The sequence below is a fragment of the Rhipicephalus microplus genome, chromosome 9 (genome assembly GCF_043290135.1).
Source record: "Rhipicephalus microplus isolate Deutch F79 chromosome 9, USDA_Rmic, whole genome shotgun sequence".
Taxonomy (NCBI): Eukaryota; Metazoa; Arthropoda; class Arachnida; order Ixodida; family Ixodidae; genus Rhipicephalus; species Rhipicephalus microplus.
In genome coordinates, this window is record NC_134708.1 from 89290873 (window position 1) to 89318322 (window position 27450).

General features: G+C 43.0%; 1 protein-coding gene across 2 annotated transcripts; it reads right to left on the reverse strand.

The window, feature by feature from the left end:
- Positions 1-7099: 7099 nt before the first annotated feature.
- LOC119165558 (uncharacterized) lies at positions 7100-21445 on the reverse strand. Of its 2 annotated transcripts, none has more exons than XM_075874051.1 (5): positions 21313-21445; positions 16363-16499; positions 16227-16294; positions 9618-9704; positions 7100-7450 (listed from the first exon to the last, which is right to left on the reverse strand). In XM_075874051.1, exons 2-5 carry the CDS (start codon positions 16470-16472, stop codon positions 7299-7301), a joined length of 417 nt encoding a protein of 138 aa, XP_075730166.1. In that variant the 5' UTR covers positions 16473-16499; positions 21313-21445; the 3' UTR covers positions 7100-7298. The 2 variants fall into 2 exon arrangements, with proteins under 2 accessions (XP_075730166.1, XP_037273596.2); XM_037417699.2 differs by having other exon boundaries at positions 21154-21366.
- Between the last annotated feature and the right edge of the window lie 6005 nt (positions 21446-27450).

Genomic DNA, 27450 nt, shown 5'->3' on the forward strand with positions numbered 1-27450 from the left:
GGTTCTTGGGAGTTTTAATAGACACAAACCCGTCGTGGACTCCCCAGGTGAAATATGTGAAGCGGCTGATCCCAATATGTCCCATGTTCAAATTTCTTGCAGGAAAGAATTGGAGAGTGTCCATATCATCCATGCTACTACTCTACAGAGTGATGTTTATCAGATTTTTACGGTACAGCTTACCTGCAATATCTATTACCAGCAAGACCAACCTGCGCGCAATTCAGAGCATTCAAGCCCAAGCACTTAAGATACGCCTTGGATTACCCCGCAGTGGTTCGTCGGCTGAAACCAATGCCAACGCTCAAGATCAATCAATAAAGGCGCATAATATTACCGAGACAATGCGCATGCACCTCAGGCATTATTCCAGGACCCCTTCCCACCACCTGGTGAGCCTCAATGTTGAAAGGCCCCACACGACACACGGTGGTACTATCTGTAAGCATGGTTCATCGTTTACTGAGGCGTACGCACCAGCATCAAAACCACTGCTTCCTCTATGAAGCCTGAGACGGATGCGAGTTTACCTAATGATTCTAGGAATGCGGAGAAAATGGAAGTTATCAACACATGCCCTGAAACAACCCAGTCTATTTCTACTGGAACAAAAATACAGTAACCACGTGCACATTTACGCGGATGGGTCGACTACGCCATCTAGTTCAGGTGGAGCAGTGGTCATACCACCACAAGGGGTAACTCGGCGTTTTAAGACTTCACATGCGACAACGTCCACGACGGAAAAACTCGAGGCTCTGCGTAGTGCACTGGAACTCAACAATTCTGGAGAATTACCAAGTAAAGGGACCGTGTTTTCTGACTCAAAATCAGCGTTACAGTGCCTGTGGTCAGTTTTCCCACGCAAATGCCACGACCAGTTGACCTACCGACCCGTGAAACTTCACCACCTCTTCATACAAAAAGGCCACGACATCGTCCTACAATGGTTACCTGTGCATTGTGGTTTAAGCGAAAATAATTGTGGAGATTATGCTGCTCGTAGGTCACATGAAGAAGCAAACAGCGTTCCAATTCCGCTTTCAGGAGTGGCCGCAGCGAGGCAGATTCGTAAACTGGCCCACAGTCTCACACGGAATGAGTGGAACACACCAAGCATACGACATACAAGACTGCACGAGCTTGACCCTTCACTACAACTTCGGCCTCCACCCGGCCGACATCGACGTGAAGCTTCACTTCTCTATCGCATTTGGATGGGAGTAGCATTCACGAAAGCTTGTACCACGTTAATCAGAATTACTGACAATGCGGCATGCGATGTTTGCGGCACCGAGTAAAATGTCGAACACCTGCTTTGCCACTGTCTCCAATTTTCCCCAGACACAAGTGCTTGCTGACGCAACACGCTGACTGAATGATCGGCCTCTTTCTGTGCAGGTGCTATTGCAGCAACGTGGACATCCCTCCCACAGCCGAGAAGTCAGTCTCAAAGCCCTGCTGTGTTTCCTGACAAAGGCGGGCTTGTGTGGATGCTTCTGACATGTGGTGGAGGTCTACAGGCTGCAGTGAAATTACTGTCAGTCTCTCCTTTTTTATTTCCCTTCTCTTCCTTCTTTTTCACGTTTCTTTTCCCTTCCCTAACCCCCCATTGTAGGGAAGCCAATCGATTGTCTTTCTGGTTAACTTCCCTGCCTCCCCCCTTTTGTTCCTTCCTTCCTTCCTTCCTTCCTTCCTTCCTTCCTTCCTTCCTTCCTTCCTTCCTTCCTTCCTTCCTTCCTTCCTTCCTTCCTTCCTTCCTTTCTTCCTTCCTTCCTTCCTTCGTTCCTTCCTTCCTTCGATATATAAGAGTTTAATTGTAGCGTTCAAATTGTGAAGCACAATGGAAACTGTGTCTACTTATTTGCAAGGATCGTTAAGTGCTTTAAAAGTTTATACTTTTTATATTCGCTGTCATGTGGTACTATAGGCTGTAAATTAAGTTTGGCGCATAGCAACGGTTACAGATATGCGTCGAAAGTTACTTTGTGAAAAAGTTTCTTCATATACATCACGGACATGTCTTATGCACGTGTCATTAAAAAGATGAATAGATAGATAGATAGATAGATAGATAGATAGATACGTTTAAACAACTGCCACATTATGCCTTGCGCAAAACTATTGCTTGAAAGCACCACTTGTGCAACTATTTCATGCTGTTACGTAACTTTGATAGCTGCTCGGTATGTTCGTTAATAATGACGCCGCTGTGTATGTCACATATATACAAGAACGCTATAACAAACATTCTTCAAATACAACACTGCTGGAGTGTTAATATTTTTTTCATAATTTAACCCATTAAGCTTGGAGTTTCATTCGGGAATGGTAGCGACAAATAATCCCCACAGTGTTCATTGCAGGTATTTTTTGACATTTAATGCAGATCACAGGGAAGTTTCGGAAAACTTGCAAGAACGGTCTTTTTTGTGTATTCCTTGAGAGACGCCGCTGCTAGACGAGCAAGCGAAAATGAAGAAATGTATAGCGTTCCCCACCTGGGCAGTCTGTTGATATTACCAGTTTAGATTAAAAAGCTCTATGCCAAATAATAAGAGAATAAATATAACACACAAAGTACCAAATACAGGCAACTCACAACACACGCGCTGACGAAAGACAAGCGCCCGTTTATTGCGGTGAAATATGTGTAGCAGAAAAAGGACTAAAAAAAGAACATCTACCAACGGCCACATGGTAGCGGCAATAAATTTACAACGAATGTCCGCCACGGGTCAAGATGACGCATTTGCCGTGGTAGAAAAACTTTTCTTTGGCAATCTTCATCACACTGTTTAAAGGGCACACTCACGTCATCCCTGTCACTACCAAATGGGTGAATTGTATAGCTACAATGTTTCCAATGCCTTTATTACCTTCTTGTTCGAAGGGTATACAAAGGAGCGTCAGAATGATTCTGTTTTTGCTTGTCAGAAGATTTACCTTTTTAACTCCAATGTGGACGAAACAGAAACCATTTCTTGTATCTTTCCAAAATACTTGTGCAGAGTTTTGTGCTGCTCAAACTAAACTGAGAGGATGTGCATTATTCATATCACAAAAAATGTTCTGGAAAAATTTTGCTACGTGCTGAGCAAATACGTACAAGCTTCGGTCTCACTTAAAAAAAAGAAGTTACTAAACTCACGGTCTATACATATGGCACACAGTTGTGGTTTTCTGTCTATTACAGTTTTTTTTGGTTGCAGAATACGTAGCGCTTCTTATTATGAGTAATAAGGTTTAGTTATATAGTTTTATGAGTTCCTATTAGGACTTAAATTTTTATTACGGCTGTTCTAATAGACGTACACCAAAACAGACTTCTCTACAATCTCAAAGGGCTCACTGGTAAGGGTATTTTTGTTTTTCTCCCATCACAGCACTATGCAGCAGTGGCATCCATGCATGCATTGCTGGAGCGCTTTTAGAACAGTCTTCTGCAATGCGCCAAATTGATGTTGACTGGGCGATTCATTAGGGGTGTACATTACGTGGCACCTAATTGGCCTCATTGCGTAATGCCGGTGCATGCTCGTTCAGGACGCTGGTGCTCCAGGATATTGAATGGGAAGCGGTCGTTTGATATTTTAGTCGGAGCAACGTCAGCTTTATTCTTTAGTTCGTGAGCTTACCTTCGCATGCCTCAGTATGCTACCATAGTAGAACTACAAACACGCTAAACTTGGTCGTATTTCCTGCGGGAGCTTGTATTTGTGCCTTTTTGTCCCAGTCCAATGTCATGTGCACCGAGCTTTATCGAGCTGCATTAAAAAGTGTCGCTGTAATGATGTCACTTCGTGGATTGATTGATTCATTCATTCATCTATTTAAAAGCTTTATTGAAACGCATAAAACAAGGGTGCAGCAAGGGTTGATTCCTAGGTCCGGACTCCAGTGGGCGTTGCTGTACGCTCAGCCGGATACAAAAGACCATTCTGGGTCTCCAAGTCAGCTCGAGTGAGAACGGCCTCTCAAGCCTGTCATAGCAAAATATACAGCAGCAAACAGTTTATTTTGGGGGGCCTGGATATGCATTCTCACGAAATGTTGGGCCCCGCCGTGGTGGTATAGTGGCCAAAGTACTCGGCTGCTGAGCCGCAGGTCGCGGGTTCAAATCCCGGCTGCGGCGGCTGCATTTCCGATGGAGGCGGAAATGTTGTAGGCCCGAGTGCTCATATTTGGGTGCACGTTAAAGAACCCCAGGTGATCGAAATTTCCGGAGCCCTTCACTACGGCGTCTCTCATAATCATATAGTGGTTTTGGGACGTTGAACCCACATATCAATCAATCAATCACGAAATGTTGGAAAAAGACGGCCCCTCCCCACACCAAGCGCATTAACTGGCGTACACCATTGGCCACACTGCGTGCCAAAGTCCCAAGTGTGGATCGGTGTTTATGTGTATTACTCAGCATTTTCGAGCATCTCTAACTCCAAGACGAGGGTGCGGAAACGCTTATGTGGAAGTTATTGATTCTAGTTGTTTGGCATGTGTGGGCTGTTGTCTTTTGGTATTTTAGTCGGGGCATCGTCAGCTCGAATCGCTAGTTCGCGAGCGAGTTCGCCCGTTCACTTTCTGGGACCCCTGAGTGTCCCGAAACCATGTGATGCCGTGGGATTCACGGAGTACTTCTAGTAGCATAAGAGTTAGGCGTGGCAGACATTCGTTTACGAACATTCGGCAATGCGCTGGGCCATGACTGCCACTGAGGGCCTGTTTGCGCCTGCTTGTTTATTTGCTAATGCTCTGAGAGTTGCTTGTGCTGTGCTCCTACAAGGGATTCGCACTGAGGCCAAGGTGACTATATTTGAATGCTCGGAGTAGTTTCCTACCTTTAGAACGTGACCACGGTCAGACTTCACAAAGTGTGCGTAAATTACGTCACTGTGCCCACCCAAATGTTTATTGAGTTATCTTATTCTAGTCGTGCGCTTGCGCAATGGTAGAGTAGACTTCTGCTCTTCGAAGTGGGATAAGCTATCACTTGTTGCCGTCAAGTCTCGGATTCAAAAACGAGTTCCTCTTTGCAGTAATGCGATCAGATGGGAAACTTTATTTCTCAAGGACCTTCCTCTCTTCCTTTGAGCGGTCGATGTGCTCCCTGTGTCCTCAGCTCCTCGAAGGTGTTATGAAGTCCGAGCGCTCGAAGACTCTTTGTCAATGTTTTAAGTGGCAGTTGCATGGCCGCTGTAGACGTCATTTGTATGATCACGTCTACTTCTTTGGATTCGTTAGGACTGAAGTTTCGATACGGCAAGCTATACTTGACCCCCTTAGAAAAAAAAAACGTTTGTAACAGTCGAATGGTCTTCGTCTCAATCACACCGCTGCTGTTTCTCGCCACTCTGTTTATCATGCACGCTTGGTGGATTTGCTTGGTGGCCGCCTTCAGTGTTATGGTAGTCAAATCGGTCTTGCGATTATATTGTAGCCCTAAACTTAAGACTCTTTTCGTTTTTTCTTGATTTCCACTTTGCTTGGCCATAGACTAACGCTTCAGAATTTTCTGTAATTAAGGCCGTGTGCGCTCATCAATTCAGATTTGTTTCGAAAGCAAGCCATTCCACCTTGTTCTGAACACACATAAATTTCTTCTCTTGTTACAAGTAAAACTTATTCTTTGTACCCTCGAGGGCCAGTTGTCACCTAGTGGGTGATGTCGTGGACATATATGAAGAACATGATGCCTGGAAATTGCTCTAATCTTTCGACTAGCTTGTTCTGGCCTTAAATAAGTAAATGAGGAGGTGGGATAGCCCAGTCGTGGTGTATACCCTTGCCTGGCATGTCAAATATTTCTGACCGGATGCCCTCTATTCCCATGCCGACTCTCCTATCCCCGAGAAAGGTATGTATGTAACTGTAGACTATCGAGAATTTTTCCACCTTCTTCATTTTCCAGTTCTTCGTGTATGATTGTGTGCGACTTAGTGTCGAAAGCACTTCTAAGGTCTAACACTGCAACTATGTACTCTCTGCCGTGAGAATATTGCTCAAGACTTTTTTTCTTAGGTCTGAAAGACATGTTCTCTGTAGTTACGTGGCTGTTAAACCCGTATATGTATTCTGATAGGATACTGCAACCTTATATGTAATTCGTAAGCGTCTTGTGAATGACTTTTGGAGAGATTTTCTCTGGACAAGATGCGAGGCTAATGGGACGTAGGTTCTGCAGACTGTGAGTTTGGCCAGCGTTTGCATGAAGTAGGATGTTGGCATTTATTTCAGTGTTGTGGAAGGCACCCAGTTTCTCTTCCCAGATGTGGTGATTGAAGTGCTTAATTTAGTGCTTTAGGTGCTCGTCGCTTAAATTGTGCATCATAGGATTCCTTTTATCATCTCCTCCAAATGCTGAGTTTTTTTCTTAAATGCTTGTGTGGCAGCAAAAATGTGTCTGTTAATTAGAGGAACGTCTAGCGTGTTATCTTCTATGCCTGCGTAAGCTCACTGAGGATACTACAAATATTATGTTCTGATGTGCCAGTCCAGAAAATCCTGCAGCAATTTCGTGTAGTTGCCTTAATACGTGTTTGTCAGTGTTCTGAGGGCTCACGTGTTAGTAGTCGTTGTATTTTTGAAATCAAGCACACTTCTCAGCATGGGCCTGGTTGTCAATCTCGATAAAGTTCATCTTAAGGAAACAGTCAACTGTGCCCACTTTTCCGCTTGTAGTTTAGGCACGCATGCATTCGCCTGGTTCTCAAGTTCAGCATCCCTTATTCTCATATCCTAGTTGAGCTTTTGCTGCTTCCCTTTTCCGGTGAGTCCCCGTGTACAGTACAGGAAATGTAGAAGGTGTGAGTCGACTATTAGGTTATTCGTGGTTAGTGTATTTTACTGGTAGAGGCTCTATAAGCCTCTTTAAAGCCCAATGTCCATTCTTGCATGCTTTCTGATAGGGTTAACGAGAATTAGTACTTGTGATATAATGACCAATCTGTTACAGCTGCAGAACAATGTCCGCGTTTCAGTTTGGGAGTAGTTGTGGAGAAGCTTAGAGTCAAATGATCGCTTCCCAGGTTTTTTTCTAAATTTTCTAGCACCCGTCTCGACCATTTAGCAAAAAGTTGTGAAAAAAATTATTACAATATTATTGTGCATGACCGTGTTTATTACAATTGAATGCTTTGAACACAACTTGCCGAAATGAAGAGCATAACTTCAGCTTCTTTTATTTACTGGCAGAGAACGTTAATCTTGTGTAATATCAGCAATGCTCAACACCATTAAAAGGGCTAAACGTTTTCAGGTTGCTAGAAATAGATACTTCATCCGAGTGCATCCTACGTTCACTCACGTGAGTCAACAAGATGTTGTCTCTCTGGCTCGTGAACTTGTTTTTCTTGATCAGTGAGGTTACGATAGTGTCTCAAACACTGCCTGTGAATCAAAGCTCGATTACAAGTGTTTTTCACTCGAAGCTCGTAATAAGACGCTGCACCTGCAATGAGCAATAAAAACAAGACGGCAAATTTAATAAATTCACAAATTTGTTATTTCTCATGTACTGACGCATCTCCACAATCAAACTGGCATCCAAACTAAGGTTGCAGTTGCAAATTGAAAATTAACCTTTAAGGAACGCGATTATATCAATTTTGCCGCGATTGGTTTTTTAGCTTGCTTTGAGGAAAACGATAACGATTGATTCCGAAAATAAAGCGTTATTCTGTGTTTTCGCTTTATTGCTTGTTAAGGATTAGGCAAGCATATGGAGAGGTTCAGGAGCCACAACACAAGTGCACGTTGACAAGCTCTTATTTTCTGAAAACGTGCGGCGCAAGGCTTTCGCTCAAGGTACTTCCGCGTCACTTAACCTGAAGAAGTTACAAGTTGAGATTCGAGAAACGAAACATTTCTTCACTTGTATGGAGATGCACTGAGCTATCGCTTTCCTTATTTTAGTGCCAGTATTGTTTTTCCTAAGCAGTGCACACTAGCGAACATTTAGAAGTGACTCAGCTCGGCTATGCCAAAATATACGTACCTTGAGCAATGACGAGTGTACAAAGAGATTCACGGCCGCACAGACGGACAAACGGAGGTATGAAAAGACTAGTGAGCGAACTCGCGTGAGTCAGAAGCCAGGCCTAGTGACACGTCACTGCAGCAGCTTCGGGTTCTTCTCAGGCACACCAATAAAACATACGAGACTATACCAAATAAATCCTCGACTGAAACTTCCACCTCCATCCAGACTTTCTCAACGTGGAGCTTCGCTTCTTTCTCACCTTTTTTTGGGGGGTGCCTTCACAAAGCACATACAGCCCTGATTGAGTTGACCGACAGTGCAGAATGCGACGTCTGTGGGTCCGAAGAAGACATACATTGACCATCTGCTACACCGTTGCCCTCTATTTACGTCTGAAAGACAGAAGCTTTCTGACGCATTGCGACAATTGGACGATCGGCCATTCTTTATGCTGATGCTACTGGAGCACCTTTTTCATGTTTCGTCGGCTCAAAAGGCAGTCAAAGCCATCTTTTGGTTTTTGTTGACTACAGGCCTATGTAAACGCTTTTAACTTTTATGTAGTGCCACCACTGCATACACGTCAGCCCATTAACTGACAATCCTTTTTTTGTATCTTTCTCTTCTCTTCCCTCCCCCCCTGTCTCTCTCATCTTTATACCAACTCTTCTCGTTCCCCCAGCGTAGTGTAGCAAACCGGGCATGTGCCTGGTTAACCTCTGTGCCTTCTGTCTTGTTGTTCTTGTCATCTTCCAGCTATACCTCGTATGACGTCAGTGCTCCTCAGGCATGTGCAGTTCGGATTTCGATAAGCCACACGAGACTGACTGCTCAGCTTGGGCCGCTGTAGATTTATGCTACAAAATTACAGACCGGCCGCTGCAAGTGGGGAATCTAGCATAAGTTATCACTTATAACGCCGCAAACAATGAGTAACTATTTCATTTGCATGCATATTCACCCAATTTACATCTGCGTATACGCACTCAATTTGCAATACATCGGAAAATTATTCCCTAACTATAAAGTGAAAGTTCATGTTTACTTCTTAACTTTCAGCCGTATTGCTAAAAAATACCGCCGCAGCGCAGTTTGAAAATGTCAAATATGGTGCGCAGTGTTGGCAAAACCCAGACAACGAGAAAAATGCCGCGAATGCCCTCCAGTGGATATATGTGTCATAATAGCGCTGCCGCAGCCACTAAGTCAACGGGCAGGATTGCTGCGATGTCTTTCAAACTATATGCCAAATAGTAACCCCGAAAAGACTCGCATTTTATTTTATGTTTTTCATCTTCAAGTCGTTTCGTAGCGCGTTGCTATATTTATAAGGATATATACCTGATGTTTCTGTATGTCATCCTATTTAATACACGCTTTTAGTTATATTTATTTGTTTTATGATGAGTGCTTATTTCCGTCGTTTTTCTTGTCCATTGTGCTTCCGCGCTATTACGTTTCTGATAGGAACACGAACTAGCCGGATCCTCCGTCTTACTAAGTTGTATCTATAGCCGCGCACCACGAACAGAAGCAAAGGTACAGTGCTGTAAGTCGAAATGACACTGATGTCGGACGGGAATGGTGATGCTCATAATGCATGCTGTACAAGAAAAAAAAATAGGTCATCGCATACCTTGTATATTTGGCCGGATCTTCACAACGGCACATGAAGAATTTCGAGCCTCATAAACCAAAGTTTCCCGAAGAACAGCTGGTAACCCTGTAATGCACAAACACATCGACTAAAGCACTGGCTCAATATTTCAGAGGCCTCAAATATAATATTCTGGCTCTTTACAGTGAAGGTGAAAAGCTCTTTCCAGCCATCTTCAAACAAACCTCTCTTGGACCAGCTCGGCCACCTATTCGGCCTGCAATATACTGGGTAAATGATAGCGTTGCGCGTGGTGCTGAGGGTACGGCCATCGGAGTAACGCCTCTAAGCAATAAATATCGAAAGTGGTTTGTGAGACACTGAATCCGAAAATATAAACATAATACTCAAGGCTTTGCAGGTGTGGATGCATGAAAGCAAAAGGCTTTTTCCAGCCATCTTCGAACAAACCTCTCTTGGACCAGCTCGGCCACCTATTCCGCCTGCAATATACTGTTTATATGATAGCGTTACGAGTGGTGCTGAGAGCACGGCCATCGGAGTAACATACTCCAAGAAATAAATTTCGAAAGTGGTTTGTGAGACACTGAATCCGAAAATATAAACGTAATATTCAAGGCTTTGCAGATGTGGATGCAATAATGAACCAGAATTCTTTTATGAATACTGACAATGACACTGCGATAACAGAACCTTGGTCTAGCCAGTGTGTGGTTACAGAATTAACAAAGAGCCACGTGGCTCTATTCTAGTCCAAGCGCACAATAAGGCACTAATAAATAAAAGCCTAAGTGTCATACGTGCGGCTATGCATGAATAACAGACCTTCACCACACTTCTTTCCGCAGACGTGTTGACTAAGCCTATTGTTCAGGCACCACCCCGTATTCTTCACGTAGTTATTTCCCAACGACAGGGGAAGCTGGTAGACAATTCCTTGATTACATGACAAATGCCATGGTTTCTTATTCCTATCACAGCTGCGCATTTTGCTGGCAGTTGCGTGGTTTGTCTCCATAGTTTTATTAGTTTGTTTGAAATGCAAACACTGATATTGACTCAAACACTGACTTTTGAAGTGCGTTGAATTTTAGCTGTGTGGGATGCATTAATGTTTTATTGTACTCCGACGTTCACGGTACGCGCGCGTGCCGGCATTCGTTTCGTCACGGTGATGCCACGCGGGTAGCGAGTCGAATTTCCGACGCTACAAGACTCGACGTAAAGGTTACAGCCTTACCAACGCGTGCGCAATAATGAGCACAGGGCAGATTGTTATGGCCGAGTCGCAGTCGGTTGGAAGAGTGGGCAATCGGCGCGGATGAGTCCGGTGCGCTCAGCGTGAAATTCAGAACGGAGCCGAGCGACGGCCGAGTGCGTTAAGGGCCTTCTGCGCTGTCAGCGTGTGCGGTGAGCATGCAGCCACGGGATAATAGAGGGCTCTACTTTGATAACATGATCTCATCGTGACGCACATGAAAGCGCGCACCTGACGCCGAAGTATATGAGCCGCTTTAGCTTTTCGCCCTTTCTTGGCGTAGCACAGGTAAACACACAAATATATAGTATTCATTCACCCTCTTGCGTATTGAGATAAAGACAAAACGTATTTCGCTTGTTCTTAAGAACGGATTTTACGACACTTTTAAGGCGTTCTCTTTCTCTTGTTCTTCGCGCACATTGATTATGATATCAGCGTAAGAAAAACTACATGTAGGACAAGTGAAGAAAGCCGATCAATCGCCCATGATAAAGGAAAGACTTGCTCGCCTTGTTGTTCAAGGAGCGTCACGATGAAATAAAGTACAGAAATTAGCACTTTGGATAACCTTGGGAACACAATCGTGTAAAAATTGAGAATAAGCAAGTAAAAATATAAAAAGAAAGAAAGAGAAATTAAAATAAATAGAAGTCAAGAGCGACAAATATGCAAGAGACAAGAGACTAGAAAATTACGCAAGAGACACAAGAGACACAAGGGCAGGAACCGAATCTGCGACCTTCGAATAACACGTTCGATGCTCTACCACTCCGCTACTATGGCGTCTATTCTCCCAGCCACTTTATTGGTATATATGTGAATTTAGACGTGAGAATGTCGGTCAGCGCCATCTGTATACCCATGTCGGCGAGTGTGGCGCACTAATTTATGAGCCTGTGGGGCGTCACGTAGCACGTTAACTTATTACGAGCTGGCAGAAAACCAATAGTATCTCGTATACAAGGTAAGGCACCAGGTCTGCCAGTAAGAGACCCTCATTAATGAATAAGGGAAAGAAGTGTATATTCAAGGGCTTGCTTTTCTGTGTTTTGACACAATATAATAAAATCTAACAGACAATAATGCCAAGGAAAGTATAGGGGAAGTTATTTAACCAAATCGTAAGGTAAATGTGAAGCAATTAAAGTGGGTGAAAAGATAACTTGCCGTGAATAGGAACCGAACTTGCGATACTGGAATAACACGTTCGATGCTCTTTACTGAGCTACCACAGCGACTATCCTCCCAGCCACATTACTGGGTATTTATGTGAATTTCAGCGTGAGAATGTCAATCAGCGGAATCTGTACACCCATGGGAACGAGCACACTATTGTATGAGCATGTGGGGCATCACGTAGCACATGCACTTGTTACGAGCTGGCAGCTGACCAATAGTTATTCGTATACAACCTATGGCACCACCAAGTCTGCCAGTACGAGACCCTTGTTAATGAATATTGGAAAGAAGTGTATACATAAGGGCTAGTTTTTCCGTGCTTTGACACAACATAAATGAATTCTAACGGACAATAATGCCAAGAAAATTGTAGAAATGTTGTTAGACTGAATTGTAAGGTAAGTGTGAAGCAACAAAAGTGGGTGAAAAGATAACTTGTCGTGGGCAGATATATAGATATATAGATACGTATATATACACGGTGCATGACGCCGACGCTGGCGAAAAAATCCAGCCCTGAGTTTCCTTATAATTGCTATCGCAATAAAACATTGAACACGATTCAAAGAGTACAAGGACGGGACACCAATCGGCTAGACCTACGCGGCGTTAAGAGTTCGTGGATGCTGGGCCGATCGGCGAGACCTACGCTGGCGCCGGAGATAGCGGGTGACGCAATCGTTCTGCACAAAATCCACCAAATGAGTTCTATCTTATTGTTTTTGGAGCATTTAACATTATGTGTCCATTTATTGTCGAGTATTGGCGGAAGTGATTCATTCTGCGTTAAAAGTACAATCTCTTTCGACATGAATGAATCCCTGTTATGATAGCTGTTTGACTTTAAGGCTACTAAATGCGCAGCATTCTTTTTTGAACAGCAGATCCTGGTGATCTATCTATCTATCTATCTATCTATCTATCTATCTATCTATCTATCTATCTATCTATCTATCTATCTATCTATCTATCTATCTATCTATCTATCTATCTATCTATCTATCTATCTATCTATCTATCTATCTATCTATCTATCTATCTATCTATCTATCTATCTATCTATCTATCTATCTATCTATCTATCTATCTATCTATCTATCTATCTATCTATCTATCTATCTATCTATCTATCTATCTATCTATCTATCTATCTATCTATCTATCTATCTATCTATCCATTTTCCCACGTCTGAGTGCTCTCGTAATCACCCCCTTAACTTCCGGTAAACAATGCTTAGTGTGGAGGACTAGATTCTCTGATGACTATGATTCGCTGGTCATAAGAAGAATAATGCTAAAACCTTTTCACTTGGGTCACCAAACTCGTTCCAGCTGTCACGTGCGGCACCCGATTCCCACAGTGAGTATGTGCCACAGGTACTTGACACTTTATATTAAGCCAGGAACGGCCTGAACAGACACTGGTAACTTTAACGTGAGATCGTTAAGACAGAGCTGACATCGGCAGCACTGGCCTGGTGAATGCAAAGTGCCTCTGCCGGGGTCCCAGTATAAATTTAACCCCTGAATTCTGTGTTGCAATCAAGTATTCTTCTACCACAAAGCCATGACAATTTTTCAAATCACTCTTATACACTGTAATTGCTCGTGAGATGTGAAATATGGTTGCAGTGATGGTTAGCCAACTGATGAATACTATATATTTACTCCTATGGCAGAGCCAACCACTCCATTTGACGTCCATTGCAATGAGGCGCCATCAAACGAAGTTGATTTATATAGTAGTTTCCAGGGCCATCAATAAATATGTAGCTGTTGGCATCGTTACGTGGCTGTACACAACTGGTTAGGCAAGGAATGTGCGTCTCTTCAACGTATGCATGTGCGTAAAACAGGCGTTCATATATTTGGGCTCATCTTGCAACGTCCTGGTCAATAACAAATTACAAAGTCATTTTTATTCCGCATGTTTTGGTGACATTGTTGCTCAAGGTACCTGTGATCTGCCGATTTTTTTCCACTCAGTAGTTTTAAGGCTGCTTGGCTGCTCGGCGTTTATGAAACTCGCCGGCTCATTGAGTAAACAATACAGCATGCTTGAGAATGGGACAAACGGCTCGAGAACGCTATCAAAATAGATTTATATGCCAATTACATATTTATGGGTATACGAATATAAGGTGATATTAGGAAAATTAATTGATGAAAGAAAGTAATACAAGTACACGTAGATGAATTTATGTGCAGGACAAAAAGGCCGATAGTATGAAATTTCCGTTACTCTCCACTGTCGCGGCTCACAAAACTATATCACGATTTTTGCACGCAAAACCCAGAAATGTAAACTGGGAACACCCAGACAATCTATGTCTATAGGCGCAGCAGAACTTAAAAATACGCCACAGAAAATACAAACCTTCGCTTTTTTTGTTGGCCAGCTAATACGCATATAAATATCAAAACCACCTCAAAAAATAATTAGCTGCGCTAAATGAAGGGTCGTGGAAAGATGGACATAAGCAGTGTAGACACCAGAAACATTCACTAAAAAGTAAGGATGAGCACAATGACGGAAAAAGCAGAAAGGATGAGCACAATGACAGAAAAAGCAGGAAGCACAAAAACCTATCGTCGATGTCCCTGCAAAAAGTTAACCTTTCAAGCTGGTACGCGTGGGCGTCTACATCAATAGCATGACCTCTAGCCCTGTTCCCGTATCTTCCGGCGTTCCCCTGGGCTCCGTAATAAGTCCCCTATTATTCCTCATATACAGCAATGATCTGCCATTAGCTATTTTTTGCTCTATTCGCAAGTTAGCAGACGATTGTGTCATTTACCAGTCAGTAGCTAACACCCCCGATGAGACTCTGCTACAGAGTAGTGTATCTGCTATCCTAAACTGGCGTGGTCACTGGCTTATGGTTCTTAACCCCAGTAAATGTAAAGCAATGCCCTTCACGCGTTTCCGTAGCCCTCACCTCTATCCGTGCAAAATAGCTACCACTCAGATTGAACATGCTAGTGCTTATAAATATTTCGGTGTCACCATCTCCAACAATCCTAACTAGTTTCTGCATGTGTCCAACCTCATCTCTCCCTCTAACGAAACCTTAAGCTTTCTTAGGCGTCATCTATCAAACGCCCCTCCTCATTCTGAACTTATTGCCTAAAAGACTAATTCCTCCAACACTTCAATTCACTTCCGCAATCCGGAACCCTCATCAATGTTACCTCACACATGCACTAGAGATGGTATTCATCATATTCATACAACGTACGCGTATCCTCGTTAAAGGCAGAATTAGGCCTGCCCCATCTTTCCCATCGCCGTCGCATTGCCAGCCTATCTCTACTACACAAAACGTACAACAGCTCACTCAATCAGACTCCTTACCTTTCACCACCAGCTCATGTATTTCTTCGTACGAGCCATTCCTTAAGTGTAACTTGCACACAAACATGCACTGTCACCATCTCGTCTTCTTTTTTCCCCACACATCATTGTAGATTGGAACGGCCTTCTCTACGTCATCGTTGCCATCACCAACCCAGAAGCTTTCATTGAAGCCGCAAGAGCTCATTTTTTCTCAATAACGGTCGACTGTCATGCCTTGTACTCCCACTCCTTATGTAATGACCCCTACATGGGGCCTTTGAGGGTGTAAAGCGAAAGTGAAAGTTAAAGGTAATTCGTGAGCCATTTGATTTCCTGTTTATAGAATGTATTTTGGGTGGCCCATGCATGCGACATCACTACTATCAATATGCTATCCCCAGTCTCACATGCGTACCATCAATTCTGTGCCTGTACGAAGCAGCGCATTCAAGTTTTTGTGTGCAGGTACACCATGTACCCAAGCTCTTCAGGAAGCGCTGTTTTTTACCTAGATTTACCACCTGTGACCATCATGTTGGCAGCATTTCCTTAGCGTATGTCTTGATCATTCGATTGATATGCAAGGATTAACGTCCCAAAACCACCATGAGATTATGCGAGACGCCGTAGTGGTGGGCTCAGGAAATTTCGACCACCTGGTGTTCTTTACGTACACCCAAACCTTAGCACAAGGGTCTACAGCATTTCCACCTCCATCGGAAATGCAGTCGCCGCCGCCACCGGGATTCAATCCCGCGACCTGCGGGTCAGCAGCCGAGTATCTTAGACACTAAATTCTTTGCGTTTGTCGATTAATATAGTAAGTGTGTATCACGCATGCATTCTGTACCTCGGGAACTGACATCCATGCGGTCCATGTGTCGTGGGTTGAGTTCTCCTCGAAGCTCAATGCTACGCCTGTCGATTGAAAAAGCAAGTGCCAATTAAAATGTGGTGAATGAAGATAAAAAAGAAAATAAACAGACCTTTGTCCTCTGATCAAGAAAGTTCTCTTGAAGAAAATGAACCGAGAGTCTATTTTGGTCATTTGGTCATACTGGAAGCGGATGGCGATTCGCATTGACGCCTTGCACATCCATATGCATTCAGAGCTGTTGAAAAACTAAAGAAAAACGCCGAAGTCAGAGAAAATAGGCTGGTGATTTTCATATTCTTGGGTATTTAGCTCTCTGTCATTAAGATAAAATACGAAACAATTTTAAGTTAGCTGAGCTGCTGCATTTACGACTTGTGTATATGTGGCTTGTCTTTTTCCCTGTGTTTCCAGAGCAAAACCCTTGAGGTGAATGCATATAATATTCATGCTGACTCGCAGTTTCGCTTAGCATATGCAACAATAACAGATCAGATAGACAAATAAAACTGGCAGCTCTGGAGCTTCTCTAATTTTTTTTCTGATTTCTTTGTGCACACACTTCTTTCACTTTCCTGTGATTAGAAGACATTTCGTGGTCTTCAGAAAAAAAGTGACACGGTCCACCAATTGCGAGAAAACAACCTCGAGAAAACACTCTTCATTCAAACGTCCATGTTTTTGTTAGATAGACATCCTGGTGCATCGTTTTGTAATATAATTTATCACGCTTTCCCCAGTGTTTGAAGGCGTCACCCAGGGCCGTTTATTATTTTGTTTGTTAAATAAACGTAGCTTTCCGCAGTATGTACTCGAAAAGCTTTGACGCGAATAGCTGCACCTTGCGTAGGATTTATACGCACACTTCTTGCGTGTACTCTTTACCGTTGCTTGTTGCTCGCTCGTATGCCGCGCTGGTCACGACATGAATATTGTCACAATTTTGTCACGTACGTCATCAAACACTTTCCAAAAAAAAACGGCGGCACTTTTACGGGAGAGGGTATGCGCTACAGGTGTAGACAATTTACATCTATGCAGTAACGGCAAGAAGACACATGGGCAACTTCAACGCTTGGGCGTTAAGAAAAATCTGCCACGGGCAGCGTTGACTGGACAAATGCGAACAATAAATGTCAGTGTCCCAGGAGGAATCGAACCCTAGCTTTCTGCGCGTCAACTGTGTACTCTACCACAAAGCTGTGCCAGGCCTCGGACAAAGTTTTCATATATACCCCCCTATTCGTGTAATGTCAACTGTGTTTACAGCGCGGGCTATGCACTTTTATAAACACTGCATGTGTACTCATATGACAGCCGTTATGTTCAGTTAACGTAAATTGCAGTTACGCGCCATCCGCTGAAGTTGATTTGTCTAGCAGTGTTGAGAGCTACCCTTGTTGCGCTCACCAGCGCAAATGCTAGCGCTTCGTATAAGCTTACTACTTGTGATGTTGCTAATATCTATGGTCGCATTAGGCGTTGTTACACAACTGTAAGCAACAGCTGTTATAAAACATACGGGGCTGTTAACGGGCTGCCTATTCATTTTATAAACATAAATATGCACTTTTTTAATACAGCCGTCACGTCGGGTTAACATCAATCGTGGTTAGCTGCCATGCGCTGAAGCTGAGTTATGTGGCAGTGCTCAGGGCCAGCATCCTCGCGAGCATCAGTGCTTCATATCAGCGTGTAGTGTTGCTACTACGCATATTCTAGTTGATATTGTTGCCTAAGTGCATACAACTGGTTGTGTAAACATGTGCAACTCTTCAACATATGTCTGTGCGTACAAAATTCGCACATATATTTAGCGCCACTTCATAACATCTGGCTAATTTAAAAATTATACACATTCACCTTCAATCCGCATCCGTCGCATAACATGGATTTCTAAGGCACGAAGGATCCGCTGAATTTTTCATGATTGTATCGAATGTTATACGCACGGATAAGCACTTCATTCTAATAACTAATTGAAAAATCAAGCTATAATTGCGATAGCAGGTATATGTAGAAACGTTACGACGCATTTAGTCGCTGACGTTGCTGTCGCTGTCATTCGCAGCATGAAGTCTAACTTTCAAACCTCACCTCGTGGCTCGTATCTCCTCGACATGAGTGAAAGCTCACAAGCGCTGGTAATGAACGCTGCTAGAGGAGAGAACGGGCCAGCTACCTCCGTCGCACTGACGGCGCATGCGATAATATTCAGTGATTGATTTGTGGGGTCAGCGAAGTAGCGGGATCGAAATGCGCAGTACGCTAAACAACCACTAGCGTGTGGACCGTGCGTGCGCTTTTTTGCAGATTTAGCTTAACAGTGTTTGCGTGGTGAACGTACTGTACGTAAAATGTGGCCGTGGTTTCGCATGCCTACTTCGATCTGAATTTAGCATTAGTGTTGACGCACTCACTTCTTGCAATTGATATATGAGGTTTAACGCCCCGAAACCACCATATGATTATGAGAGAGGCCGTAGTGGAGGGCTCAGGAAATTCCGACCACCTGGGGTTCTTTAACGTGCACCCAATTCTGAGCACACGGACCTACAACACTTCCGCCTCCATCGGAAATGCAGCCCCCGCAGCCGAGATTAGATCCCGCGACCTGCGGCTCAGCAGGTCGAGTACATTAGCAGAGTACATTAGCCACTAGACCACCGCGGTGGGGCCACTCACTTCTTTTGTGGAAATGACTGCGCGAAATAGTTTCACTGCAACCTTTAGGTAGATTCGATGACCGATTATTGCGGATAACTTAGCATAGCTGCTGAACCTGTTTCCCCATCCGCACATCCGTAAACCTAACTAGAATATCGGTGTAAACATATTTTTAACATACCGTTTTGCGCTTTTGGATCGTAGTTCAATGCTTTTTACTTTTCTTGCTACTAAAAAAAGTAGTTCAGTGCGGGTATATTGTTGTGCACGGCGATGCAGCCGGAAATTCTGAGTTTGCTTTGTTACTTTTTTCAAATACTCTGAGCTTCCGCTAGGCCGCACCAAGCTTGAGCACGTAAATGCTATACTGCGAAACTAGAGCGCGCTGTCTGCAACGAACTCTTGCGGCACAGTATAACGCCATTTGTTTAACTCTGCTATCGTGCTAACCCTTAACTATAACTCTCTAAAATGCTCACACGCGCGAGGCCTGCCAGCAATTGTTCAAAGAGACCAAAGGTAACAAACTGTGCGCCCGTGTTTCAGGTGAAGCGTGCGGAAACATCAGGTGACGTAGGGGGAAGTGGAGACGCAGTAGCCCGGAGGCGAGCGGGGTACTGCGTGCTCGAAGGGCTTATTAGCCTCCAGATGTCGTAACTCGACGCGCACCCGGACATGGCTTGTATAGGCTTTCTCTGCTCTTAACACTTCCTTAGCATTCAGAAATTGGCATTACGAAAGCTGCTTCAGTTACTGAAGTGAGAATATTGTGCCCATTCAGAGCTTTGTTTCGGTTTCGCGAAACCGTATCCACAGAGCCTGCGAGCGTTTCTTAGTATACCACTACAGTTTATTGCTATCGCATTTACCACTCCAACTTTAAGGCGAAGGCTCAACTGCTTTCGGTTCTTCCGCATTCAGGCGTGCTGGTAGCTCCTGTAACTGGGTATTATTTAAAGCTATGAAATTATTACTTCAGAAGCCTCATAGCACCTAATGTAATTAAACATAAGAAAGCACAAAGGAGATCGCCCAATTTCGCAAGGCCCTTTTGCTGTCTATTGAACAAAAACCTTTGAAAGAGAGCTCGAATTTTCAGCTTGGTGTCAATATTTTATACTCAGGATACTCGTGAGAACAACTTGAAGAATGTCTGCAAACACACACAAAAATGACCTATATGCTTAAAAAATGTATCCACAAAATCTTCATCGCACCAACAAAGGAAGCCCATCACTCCTGATCCGAAAAGTTCCGAAGTCCTGTGATATTATGCTTTAGGCGAAGATGATCAAGCTGCTTGTGTTTGAATATTTCGGCACAACGTAAGAAACGCCAGGCCTGCGCAAAACGCGCAGCAGTCACTGCGAAACCTGGAGGAGTGGTCTTTCTTGAGCCGGAGCGAAAAAACGTTTTGGAGATGTTACGCGGTCACTCCAGCCAGCCCGTATGATATGCCCACTGGAGTCAAATATCACTGAAACGGACACAGGATGCGCTACGTAATTACTCCGGCCAGCCGAAGTAAGAGTTACTTAGAACAGGGGGCTTGCTAGGGAACAAGTATTTTACTTTCTCTAGCGAGGTATTTTCTTCTAGAACAATGTAAGAAGAGTCAAAGTTACTTCAACGTCTTTTGTCGTGTTACTGATGATTACCTATGCCACTTTATTACAATGCACAAAAATATCACACATTTACTTCTATGAGACAGGCGTTTTAAAGGATTAACGTCGATTGTAATTAAAGTGCTGTCTCTGCTTTAACAAAAATCTATAAATCAATATTTACATTTGTACAATTCAACAAGCTATACAAAAGCGTTGCTAAAATGCAGAAAAGTATGCTAACGAAAGCAACATATAATATTTAGGCCATCACCCTGTGATATGCACTTCGTTTCGATTATACTGATGTATCTTCTCTAAAATGGTTACTCACGTTGTGGCCTTTATTTGTTACTGTTTGAACGCTAGTCGATTCGACGTCCCTAATTACGGCACAATTTGCATACACAGCCTACACTTGTTGAAATATTTAGATCTATTGGGAGCCGAAATAAAAATCAGCACAAGTGAATATTTGGCGCCTACATTCCATAACATGCAATTTTTAGGACACTGATTCTGCCAAACTTCTTTGAAAAGTAACTGGTTTTTTATTCACGTGAAAGCGCCTTCTTGAGCCATGTAAGAAAGGAGACGTTGAAATGAACTGAAAAAAAATAATCACTTACGTCCTTGATTGAGTATTTATGTAGAAGACGTGTTGGTAGATGATTATTTGTATTCGTTTTGCCGGCAACGTAAAGTACAATTATCACCACAAGTAACCTTTTGTACATGGTAGTAAGGCGGTAGGTCTGTATATGACTAGAAGTGTGAGTAAAGTGTACCTTCCGCTTCGCCGGATGTCGGTTCACTACTCTTCTGCACCTCTGCAACAATATGATGGCCTAGTAAAACCTCATACTTTCATTTTGAAATTTTCTAGAGCATTCGCAAGGACGTACCTCATATTTGTCAGGCTGTAGGAGTACTGAACAATGAAGTGCGTCGAGCTGACATGTCATTTCCAAGAAAGAGCCCTCCATTGCGTCATTTTATTTATCTAGGCATTATGAAACACACAACAATGTACTCAAAAGCAGTGTAACCAAATATACAATTGTTCAGATTGAAATGTTTTTTTGCCGTGCTCAAAGCCGGAGTTTATCAAAACACAATGAATTTTTCTCTCTTTTGTTGTCAAGGTACTGCTAACGCAGCGCCATCTTTAAGCAACACCTGCGAAGATATAGTAACCAAAGTCTACGAAGCTAGTGAAGCATGCTATTGACTTGATTGCTAAAACGAATGATGCCTAATGTCTGTAATATTCACTTAGGAAAGCCGAGAGCTATTACCGATTGTTTCTCAACTCTACACACAAGGCAGCGTTTTCTTTTTTTTATGAAGCAATATTCGTGAAGTGGATACCTCTATGAGGCAGGTAGCAGGAACGCACTGCGGAAAATTAGCCTTGCGTGGCGGAACAAGGTACTACTAATAACATATTGGTAGCGATGATATGGAACAGGTGGTCTGCCACGGTGGTGAGGCCGATGAGGCGCTCGGCTGCTAATCCTAATGCAGGAATATCGCGAGTATGATCCCAGATAATCTGGTCGCATTTCGATGGAGCCGAAACGCTGATTGGCCGTGTGCTGTGCGGTGTCAGTAAAGAATTATTACCATCATGTCGTCAAAACATCAGGAGTTCTCCACTACAGTGTGCCTCATAGAGGTTATAGCGTGTAAAACCTATGATACTAAAAATACTGGGACCTGGCTATTCGGCACAGTACACAGTCTATGGCGACTAGTGCCAAAAGTGCAAGACGTCAGGTCCTGGTAGACTTAAACAAGAAAATTTATGGCTAAGCAAAGCGGTTGCTTTTGGTACTGCGTGTCGTAAATGCGTGTAGTGTTGACATAATTTGACAGATACCTACGTCATAGGTAATATCACTTCAGGCATCACATTTTTCACGAAATTACGCCATTATGACGAGAGGAGTTTATGCTTGTTGATTATGCTATCACAATATAAATTAAGGAAGAGACAAAACTTATTTAGCCCTTTTTACTATTGTTTTTGTCGATATTCGCAAACAATTTTCTTTCCCAAAGACATATGGTCAGGCGTTAGCGCGAATTTCATCTAGGCTACTCAATATCAGATGGTTTTCAAAACAAGCCGTGAACTGCTCTTGTGATGGCATCTACACAAACGTTTGATGGCTCTATGTCTAGATTTTGTACTTTGTACTAGCCAAATGAGATACATATACAATCATGTAGCATATACAGTAACTCTAATGGTGAATGCATTATGAAAAGATGAGAGATGGCGGTACTTGGAGTGTTCACTAAATATACGGGCGGATGAATGAATATAGAGGTGGACGGATGGACTGATGGATGCATGGACGGACAGACAAACAGAGAAGCGCTCGCATGGATGGACTGATGAATGGACAGACAGAGGGACAGCCACACGAACAAATGCAGGGACAGATGGACAGACAGACAGATAAATGAATGGACCGACGGAAAGACGGACGAATGGACGCACCGAGGGTCACACGGATCGAAAGAAACAAGAGCGAATGGACCCACGGAAGCAACGACAGACTGACAGCCGCTTCGCCCCACCAATCATCATTCGCTCTGTTATTCACGCTGTGATTTTTTTGTGTTAGCTCTCAGAGGCAGAGGGCATGAAAGTGTACAAGGGCGCTTTTTAACAAACTATGTGCACTCTTCTAATACAGAAATAGGGAAAAAATAATCTATCAACAAGAAAATAGATAGCTTACAAAATGACCAACATACACGATAAAACAATCCTAACGGTGACCAAAATGAGAGTTCATAGATTTAAGATATATACTTAGAAGGTGGCTGAGTGGTGGAGCCGTGATAGACGAGTGCAAAAGGCCAGAGCTGAGCTAGTTATTGCATATTCATTCTAGAAAATACAGGGCGTGAGAATGCGGCTCCACCATTCAGGAAGTAGAAGCTTCGACAAATGTATATCTCTCGAAACTCTCAGGCTGGCTAACAAAAAACAAACTAAAATTAAACACACAAAAAACAAAATTTATTATGTTCAGGCCCATTAACAAGCACATCAGTGATAATATAGTAATCTTGTTTGACAATCAGCGACTCGAACAAGTCAGCACACAAAAATTCCTTGGAGTCTGGTTTCATGAGCACTTAACATGGACACCGCACGTAAATAGTCTCTTGGTAGATCTAGCTCGTACTGTAGGGTGCTTGAGTAAAATTGCTTTCCTCCTCCCTTCATGGTTATGTAAATCATTATATTACAGCATGTTTTACTCCAAGCTTCTATACGGAATGCTTGTATGGGGAACAACAACTAAGACCAATTACGATCGTATATTAATCTTGCAAAAGCGCGCGCTCCGTGTAATAGAAAAATATAAAGGACACCCCAAGGACTTAGACACTCAGCCGCTTTTTCTTAAACATGGAATTCTATCTGCTAAGAAAGTATATAATCTTAAACTGATGCAACACATCCACAAACATAAACTACAGGATTCCTTTCCACGCACTGTATCAACAACATATGGCTTCAGAAATTCTACCCGAAAAACTAAGAAAACACGCACGAACTATGGCAAGCAGGATATTGATTATAAGATCATACAATTGCTAAACCTTCACGAATCGAATATAGACTTTACTCTGAAAACTAAACAATTTAAATGTCATCATAAATCCTTTCTTCTTTTGACTAAAGACATAGTAGATCCATAGGCTTTTATATTTAGGAATACTTGTATACTGAGTTGATTTTTTTTTTCTTACTGTGAACAATGATACTTAAACAGAATCGTTTGATACCAAAATTGTTTTCTGTTTATGTAAAACATATTCTGAATGTATATCATGTAGAAATAAGCTATGTAACTAAATAAGATATGTATAATGTCACTTATTTGTATATGTATGTTACTGATGTGTGAATATGTGTAATATGGCACTGATGCAGACTGTATCAGGAGGTCAAGACCTCGTCAGGCTATTTAGCCTTTAGTCTTTGCCTCCCGCAGGGAAGTTTTTTGTACTTTTTTTTTCCTGCAAATAAACTTTGAACGGAAGCAGGATGTGAGAACGCGTGCACAGTTGCACAGTCAAAACGTGCAGCCGGTTCTGGTGTCCTGACTTCCCTCTTGAATACTTGTTTGTACGCCGTGCGTCCTTGTTGGCACATGACTTCAGTCTTAGCCGGACAAAGTATGATAGACACATGCACAACCAAAACGCGGATGATTTGATATTTGAAGTGGACCCATGTTGGCTGGTTATGACGAGAAACTGTCGGACGGTGGGGAGACGTTTAGATGCCAGAGGCAACCTCGCCAAGCAGCTCGAAACGCTGCGCTGGCCAGAACACCAGCTGGTGCTGCTTCTTTGCCAGCATGGCAGTTTCTACCAAACCACAGGTCGCTCACCATCGCGGTGGTTTCCTCCCCCGGAAAAGTCTCGGCAGGACGCTCCGGCTGGTAGAACCCCTGGAGGTTCGTCGCCCTCTACTTGATGACCCATCTTGCTTACTAGCTTGCTTGCTTTCTTGCTTGCTTGTTTGCTTGCTTGCTTGCTTGTTTGTTCTTATATGCCTTGGCTCGTACCAACTGGGGGGATCGGCCGTTAAAGCGGTGGTTATTATAATCAGAAAAAACACAATTTGCTATTCTGATCAGCAAAATATATACAGTCAGTCATCTAGGGAATATAAGTGTGGATAGTCATAAGGTAACTTTCAAATAAAGTAGGTAAATTGCTAGTAATTGAAAGGAATAAATATATGATAATTTCGAAAATTTAAAATTTCGTTCCTCGCTCGACACGGGAACAACAAATCACTCATCGTCTTCTGCTGCAACTCATCTCTCTAATAATTATAGCAGGCTTTTCCTTTATTCAAGGTGCAGCTTTTCGTCCTGATTCATTATGCAGGATCTTCTTGCTCGACGGCGATCGATTAATATTAAGGGCGAAGCTCCTTAGGGTCCAGACTTGTGATTGGCTGGGTTGGCGTGCGCTTTTGCTTTTATGACGATGAAGATGATCGCGATGACGACCATAAACAACGGCTTGGTTGTTCAATATGTGATGTCTTGATATGCTCCACGATGCATTACGTATGACTGAAAACAACCAACAACCACCGCGTGAACATGCACAATTAGTCATCTTTGCCAACTTTACCCTATATTTGATAACACAAAGCAGCATATATGAACACAAAACGAACTTCCCAACTCAACGTAACATATTATTTACGATCTGTTAATTTGTATACAAATGTACACTTCTTTGTTTTTCTTTATTAGTTTCTTTTGCGCATAATAGAGTAATACTACAGTGCACAAGCAGTTCATACAGAGGTAACAAACGCAATAATTACATAGTCATTATAATTCCTTCATGCGAATAAGTAGCTCAAGCTACTTGAGCTACTCTGGTACTGGACTTCTAACATTTCTGTCTTCAATAAAGTTCATGATAAATTGTCGGAAACATTCAGTAATGGGCAGCGTATTGATGTCGGCGTGACAATCAGCCAAGTATTTTTTGCCAACTATTGTGAAGGCCGTGCAATATAACAGTATTGTAATATGCTACATCTTCTTCACTAACTGGTAAAAACCTGAACCCGTAGGTGTCTAGTGGTAAATCTTTTTGGATGTTTCTTTGCACAATTTCTCGAAAGAAGAAACCTTCCCAACAATTCAGAAAGGCATGTTCGACGCTTTCAGGTTGGCGACAGAGAAAACAGTGTGTTTCCCACGGTACAAACAGACCCATTTGCTTGTATTCACGTTTTACCTTCTTGAACCCCTGGAATGACCTTAAAAAATTAGCTTGAAATCGGTGGGACAGCCATAATAGGGGCGAATCTCCTAAAGAGATGGGTCTGTCTATCACTTTTATGTATGTGCGTGACCACCTATTGTTCCCTCTTAGCGAACGGCCCAAAGATCGTGCTTTATAAGACCATTTCTAAAGTGCGATCGCTGAGACGCATCCGAACTGCCCGCTACTTCGTCTTTACAAACAGCCCACTACGCTCTATCACCGATCCAATCCTTCCCCGACCATAAAACAAATACTCTTAAGAAGTAGGCAATATAGAATGCAAGATGGTCGTGCACGTTTACCCTGGTGTGCGGTAAAGATCCATAGATTGTCCCACTGTGTTCATCCCTATTGTCGTTCGTACGTGACCGCCTCAAGGAGGATTAAAGCAATTTTTTAAATCCTCCTTGGACCGCCTATAGTTCCACCTTTGCAAACAGTTCACTACTTCGTCCTCGCGAACATCCCACTACGCCGCCATCACCAATCCACTACTTCAATGATCATAAAGCCGTTATAATGAAAGGGGGACGGAAGTGGCATATAGCTACCAATTATCGATAACAGAGTGTATTGTATAGATATATACAGCGTTTATCACGTTTTTGATTATGTAGTGGGCGTTATTTACGGATGACTCACGGTTTAGCATTGAAACCCACAGCGTTCGCCCCAACACTCATCGTAACTCACTCTTTTAACTCACTCATCGTAACTCACTTTTTTTTACTCGGGCCAGTACAGTTTGGTCGTGACCAGCCGGATGCAAACTCCTGTGAAGTGCTACCGGTAAAAGAATATCGACAAGATCATATACAACCTTTCTTGCTTTACTCCCGCTACCATATTCGTTACTCCCGCTACCATGTTACTGCTAGAAAACAAGTTCCTTCTAGCAGTAACATAGTTGAATAGGAAAAATAAAATCCGCAAGAACGTGTCTCATTGCCTTCAAGCGGCAGAAGCGGTCCCTGTGCCTAGCATATTCTGCACTCTCAGCTCCTCGAAGGTGAAGTTTAAGTGCTTGTAGACTCTCTTTAAATGTGCAAGGGGGCAGTCCCATGACCGCTTTACACGTCACCCATATGATCATG